Source organism: Salmo salar, chromosome ssa25 (genome assembly GCF_905237065.1).
Source record: "Salmo salar chromosome ssa25, Ssal_v3.1, whole genome shotgun sequence".
Lineage (NCBI taxonomy): Eukaryota > Metazoa > Chordata > Actinopteri > Salmoniformes > Salmonidae > Salmo > Salmo salar.
The window spans coordinates 11226779-11233936 of NC_059466.1; the positions used below are offsets into that span (position 1 = coordinate 11226779).

General features: G+C 43.4%; 1 protein-coding gene across 1 annotated transcript; it reads right to left on the bottom strand.

The window, feature by feature from the left end:
• Positions 1-2941: 2941 nt before the first annotated feature.
• pyr5 (Uridine 5-monophosphate synthase) lies at positions 2942-6612 on the bottom strand. The gene is given in 6 exon segments (NM_001173890.1): positions 2942-3854; positions 4336-4450; positions 4774-4949; positions 5252-5938; positions 6096-6249; positions 6409-6612. Coding segments are annotated over 6 exon segments (1461 nt in total). The 5' UTR covers positions 6559-6612; the 3' UTR covers positions 2942-3675.
• Positions 6613-7158: the final 546 nt, after the last annotated feature.

Sequence of the window (7158 nt, forward strand, 5' to 3'; positions counted from 1 at the left end):
TTTTTCCCCTCTCTGCTGCTATAGGAACTAATCCTCCTAAGGACCTGACAGCGCATGCAGGTGGCATCTGCTCTGTGAATGGCTCTACGTCGGAGTGGACCACAACAGGCAGGCAGGTTTTACCCGAGGACAGCGGAAGGGTGCGTCCGTAATGGCAACCTATTCCCTATACAGGGTACCCATAGGGCTCTGGTCAAAAGTAGTACACTATATAGGGAATAGGATGCCATTTCAGATGCGTCCAGAGAGGTGCTGCAGTCCTGGGTTCTCTCCCTCCCTCCCTCCCTCTCACCATACCCCACCCCCATCTCTGTGCTCACTGCTCAGGTAAAGCCAGGCAGTTACAGGAGAAACAACTCCCAGGCATATACATATTCCATTAGCAACCCCTTTAACTGTCAGTTGAAACAGCACACAGCCCACGGGGCAACTCTTGTCTTCCACAGAGGCAGTAGGTAGCAGTTGAGCAGGCATCACAAATGCAATCATGCTTTTCTACAGACACACACAAATGTCCAAGTGTTATGATAGCCACAGGTTGAAAGAATAATACTGGGGGGGGGGGAAACTGATCTTATTTGATCATATACATAATTCTCTCAAAAGTATATAATAGGTTAAGAGAAGGTTGGTTTTATAGCTGAAAAGTCAGGCTTAATTGAAACTCACTTTTTAGAACAATAGCCTATGTTGCATCTGTGAGAGAACCAGCCCAAACGTTTGTACGTTGCTGAGACAGGGCAAATAATAATTAGTCACGTTTATCCATAAAACAGAACAGATATTAAATGATAAACTACTGCATTACAAAAGTCTGAAAGACTTGCTTGAGACTAAGAAAAACTAAATGTTTGACATATTTTACATAGCCAATAACTGCTCTGTAGAGTAAATTGAGCAGGTGTTATTTTGAAGGTTTAGGGTGTAACTGCAGCATGAACTGTCTCTGGCAGGTGACCAGAATACAGGCGGTGAGATCCCCTTAATCCGACTTTAAACAAATATTTACCGGCACTTAGTCAAATAGAGATACATGAGAGCAGAAATAATGACATGGGAAAGCTTTTACCATGCTGTTTATTGTTTCACGCAACGAAAACTGGATATGCAAATGCATACCTGCAGTTACGCTCAAAATAGAATGGGACTATACAGATACCTGAGGTACTGGTGTCAATAATCTGGGTGGTGGGGGATTGGGTAATACAGTTGATACTGTCTGAGGAGGAAACTGGAAGTGTCTGATTTCAATGATAGGCCTGTAGTGTATGATGCCTCTGTGCTAAACTGAAATGCAACATGTTTTACAGTGCATGAGCAATGGAGAACACTGCTTAAATGTTTTTTACAGCCATGTGGTGTTTTGATGATGAGCTGTAGTTTATTGGCTACATTCTCCATTTACTGGAATAAAGTCCACACCTCCATGAATGTCATAGTTAATGTAACAGAGTAGCCTAGCCTATACAGAGGTGCAGATCCCAGGCAGATGAGGATCCAAACAGCAGATGGTCCATATCAGATGCTCTTTGGCTGGTTAATGATTAACATAACTGGTACTTTATCATCATTAAACCATGTCGATAAAGAAAAACCAAATGGCATTTAATAAAAGGCAGTACTAGGTAGCCTAATAAAAGTATAACAACTAGTCATAAAAGCCACGGAAATGCGCGCATACTAAGTTATATTAAGTGAGCAAAAAATAATATATCTACTTTTTCAAAAATAGTAACGAAAACTTTATCCATACATACAGCAATAAAAATTATCCCACTTGGCTAAAAAATTGGGGTCGATAATTTGTATCCGTTGTCTTCGGGGGGAAATGAACCCAAATGTTCAAACCACATACGATATTCAATATAGCCTAACGAATGCAAAACACGAAAGGTTGTATGACTATAATTTTAGTGTACAAAAAAGTCAGTATTTGTCACAGGACAAGAGAGCACCATCAACGACAACGACATCTGTCACAATATGAACTTGCTCTTGCTGCTTTGTAGAAAATCTGTACCTGCTTAACGCGAGCCGAACGAACAAAACTTCATCTTCAGGTATTGTGCGTATGGCTCAACGTGAGGCAAATACAGAAAATCAATCCAAATATGATGATCCAGTCTTGGAAAAAAGTACTTGGACTACACTACATCAGGTTTGTAGTCTCCATATGTTGCTCCATCCCCACACCTGGAAAGAAAGTTGCAAAAGTTTATATTGTCTGTAAAATGGTCATTTACATGTATTCCTACATACAAATTTGTCCTAGATAAAACTTACCATTGCCTATCTATTGTCGAAAAAAGTTCGAGTGAATTTTAAAAACCTACTATATCGGTAACACCTGCAAATTGTGCTCATCTTGTAGGCAACACTGAATGGAGTGTGGCCCGCTGCAGGTAGCCTATATATACTCGGGACATCGTAGGCCATCCTTCCATTTATCTTCACTCTCTCCCTCTTTTTTTTCAGATTGGTTTTAAAGAGGATTCTCCAGCGGACACCTGTCGCACGGCGCGTTGCTCAGTTCCAATATTGACACAATAGACTGGGGAGTGCAGATTAGTTAAACTCCTCTCTATTATGCCAACCCTTCCCTCTCTATGCAAACCAACAGTGCGTTGCGCTCCCTCCAATTGACGAAATGGAAGGATTCGCTGACCTTTGTGCTCGCGCAGAACCTACAGAGCATGGGCCATTGAAAGGTGGCTTCATTCACCTGTGTTGAAGGTAGGAGAAAACCCACCTGCCACCTTTGTTCCCATGCCTAGCTACTCCCATGTCATTTACACACATTTTCATATCATGTGACTTGCAAATGAGTTCCTTTAATGCACAACGTCAGACCTTACCTTCCAAAAAGACGGGTGTGTTATGTAGGCCATGCCCGATGTCACAAATAGTAGAAAGAAAGTAATCCCATAGCTGAAACAAGCCATGCACATTCACTGTTTATTAATGATTAGGGTACAGCGTACACCCGGCACATCACCCAGAACCACTAGAGGTTTATGGACTAACGTGGTTCATCACATATTGGCATCAAATAACTACTGTTGTGAACACGTGAATGTTGTAATGTCGATGAACAAATACACAATGCCAAGGATTGTTTTGTAAACTGAATCTTTCCACAGTTATCCATCACAAAGACAGTAGCCCCAGCATCCACTGTGTTCTATAGAAACCACCCTTGATGCAAAGGAACAGAATCCTAGGCTAGGGATGTTTAAAGTGACTTCAAAAGAACACTGATAATTACAGCAAATGTATCTACTGAATTCATTTCACAATTCCATATTATTGGTTAACACAAATAATCAAATTTGAATGTTTCAAAATTATCATATACAAATAACACTATGGAGGGAAAAAAAAAATCCTGAAATCTTTCCCTGTTGCCAAAAATGAGCATTGTCGCAGTTCAGTTGATTTAGCAAGCAAGGGTTATAACAAGCAGCTATAAGAACAGGCCCCAGCAGCTGTTTGGAGGGAATAATCATGGTTTCACATTAGCGATGTGGTGCCTGCTCTAGTCTGTCTGTAGCCCAAATACCACCTATACCCTATAGTGTACTACTTTTGACCAAAGCCCATAGGGTTCTAGTCAAAAGTAGTGCACTATACAGGGAATAGGGTGCCATTTGGGACGTATCCCTATTGTTCGACTTTTCATTGTCTTGATGCGGTGAGTCTCTTGACGTAGGCGTTCCAGCCTGCCTCTCTGTACTCGGCAGCAGCCTTCACCCTATCAGAGGCCCCCAGGATACCACGGCCAACAATGATGATGTCAGAGTCTTTTTTACAGATCACATCATCAGGACTGGAGTACTGCTGGCCCAGACCGTCTCCTGAATAAGAAAGGAGGGAGATGATCAATTAACAGTGTGGTGCTGAAGAAAACGCCACCCTACAGTTTGTTGCTGCAGAGGTTAAAAAAACAAACATCTGGAATCAAGGGTTGCATTCAAAATCGCACCCTATTACCTACGTAGGGCCCTAGTCAAAAGAAGTGCCCTATGTAGGTAATAGGGTGCCAATACAGTCACAAATGAACAAGGCAGTTAACCCACTGTTCCTAGGCCGTCATTGTAAATAATAATTTGTTCTTAACTGACTTGCCTAGTTAAATAAAGGTCAAATAAAAGAAACTACAACAACCAAGATGACAAGTGATCCAGCCTACATTTCTTGGGCAATAGCACCATCTAGTGGCAAGGGGAAGATTACTTAAGGGAAGAACAAAAATTGCCTGCGAATGTTGTTGGTAAAACGTGATAAAGAACACTGGACAGGATGAATGATGTGGTTAACAGGTAGAGAATGTAGTACCTTCTGACTGCATCTGCACCCCTGGAGTCATATGTAGGAATTCAGGCTTGCTGCTGATCTTGGAGCCAGAGATGAACCCAAACACAAAGTCAGAGTGCTCCTCAGCCATTTTCACCTATAGGAATGACAGACACAATCATATTAAATCCTCAAGGATGAAAGCTTAAGGATTACATTAAGGTAATCAACTAGTACCTCAGTTAAGCTGCCTGATGATGGAAAAAGTCATCCATTGTGGAATGGTAAAATGACGCTACGCATGCAAACATCAGTAAAACATACTGAAATGTACCAGGCCTTCACTGTCGCCCTGCGAGGTGACAGTATGTCCTGAATTGTAATCATTGCAGAGGGCGTGGGAGGTAAGAGAGAGGGACAGAACATTCTGTTCTCATGGCATTCTCACTGAAGGACAGCTGGCTGGATCGCTTTGCTTACCACAGCCTGCGTGTAGTCCCCTGTTGCTAGGGAACCCTGGGAGCTCATCTGAGCTATGAGGAGACAGCCGCGGTTCAGTGGGAGGCCCACCACACTGAGCCCCTCTACCACCCCAGGGCCTGGCACCGCATGGGCATTCACCATATGAGACCACGAGGCGATCTGGTAGAGCCCACCTGAGAAATACAGAGGAAAACACACAACAGTCAGGAGACTTAGAAATCATAGCAACAAGGCATTCATTAGGATGGAATAGGATTCAAAAGCATGCTTCAAAAGGTTTAGGGGACAAATATTGCCCTTATTTGCAGGGGTTGGACAATGCATCCATTTTAACAATGGGTGCATTAGTTTTGCATCGCTCGGTGGCCCGGTTGGGCGGAGTTTGCACATTCTAGACCATTCTATTGGTCCTAAAGTGAAATCTCCACCCAACTGGGGCACACGGCGATGCAAAATCAGTGCGCCCACTAATCACCTTCATACTGGTGCTTGACCGTGTTCCCGATGTCAGCAAACTTGCGGTCCTCAAAGATGAGGAAGTTGTGTTTGTGGGCCAGGTCCTTGAGGGACTGGATGAAGGCTGGGCTGAAGTCCTGCAGGATGTCCACATGAGTCTTCAGCACGCACATCTGAGGCCCCAGAGAGTCAGCCAGCTGCAGCAGATCCTCACAGCCTGTCACGTCCGCCGACACACACAGGTTGGTCTTCTTCTCCTCCATCAACCTGAAGAGCTGGGCAGCCAGAGGGTGTGTTGTTTGGAGCTGGGCCCTGTCGCCATAGGTCAACTCCGCCAGCTTGCTGGGCTTCTTAGCCACAGGAGAGCCGTTCTTCTCCTCCTCCCCTGAGGGCTTGTAGGTGTTGTTCTCCTGGATGAACCTGCGCACGCTTTGGGCGGTGGAATAATCGATGCGCTCAGCCTGGAGCAGGACGTTGAGGAGTTTGGAGATGGAGATGACAGAGTGGAGCGCGATGCCCTTCTTGGCCAGCATGGCCCTACCTCCCTGCTCCCTGTCCATCAGCACGATGGCATCGGTGACCTTTAAACCCTCTGCCTGAAGCACCAGGGCCGTTTCCATGACGCTGCTGCCGCTGGTCACTACATCCTCAATGATCAGACAAGTGTCTCCAGGGTGAATGGTCCCCTCTATAATCTTCTTAGTTCCTAGAATCAAGAGATGATTGATGTCTGAGATGAGTGATCTGAAATCTAATATAGCTAGCTAGAACGTGTTAGACTAGAGCATTTTAACTGTTGACTGAACTGATGGGATGCAGCAAAAACACTGTCATAATGAGAATAGACAGGTCTGAAATCTCACCATAGTCTTTGGCTTCTTTTCTTCGAATCAGCATAGGCAGCTCGTGTTTGGAGCAGATGATTGTAGCCAGGGGCAGAGCAGTGTATGGTACACCACACAGTGAGTTGTATTTCAAGTCCTCATCTTTGGCGCGTTGGTAAAGATAAACTGACACCTAAAAGGCAAAACAAACGCCAACAAATTCCAATATACATTAATTAAAATACATATTTTACAACTAGTTGGTCTTGGTTCGATTACCTCCGAACAGATTACATACTGTCGATGTTGTTTCCAATACAGTGCCACTCATAGGAAACACGTGTTTACCAACCTGGTTCATAAGAGTTGGGTAGGAAACAATAACTCTGAGATCAAAATAAATCGGCGATGTTATTCCACTCTTCAGCGTGAACGTTCCGAATTTCACGGCCTGAACATCATGTAACTTTAAGATTAAACTTTCAAGGCAATCCTTTTCCATTTTCAATACGTTTTTACTAATATGAATAGACAGCAGTTTCGTCCAACGCTCTCGTCTCGTCGCAAACATAAATTAGTTCCGCTTACGAAATACCGCGCGGAACTATGGGACATGTCGTTTTTACATGATTGCGTTGCTCCGGCCATATTATAAATTGTTGATCATCACAAGCAAACCACACCGGCCACGTTGCGTATCCTGTTAGCTATTGCGAAAGCAATACACCATACTGAACGTGAATAAAAAAGAACAGCTCAAGGATAGAACTACATACATTTAAAAACGGTACACATTGCCTACATATCAATTTCACCCACACCGCTGGCGTGCTAAAAATTGGACTTCGTTCTATTTGAGATGCTCCACATGCTGAAAGTCCCTTCCTTATTGAATATCAGGAAGATACAAACCCACGTGGATGCTTGAAAGACAAACAAGGAGAGATTCATTAAAAATAACTAACTAAAAACAAACTAGGTTTCTCATTTTATCTGTGGATTAATAGTTAGAGAAGAGAAACACGATTTTGTATGACTCGGGGTAAAAATTCTACAAAGAACCAGCTAAAAAGAGGACCATATGCATATAAGGTAAAATAAC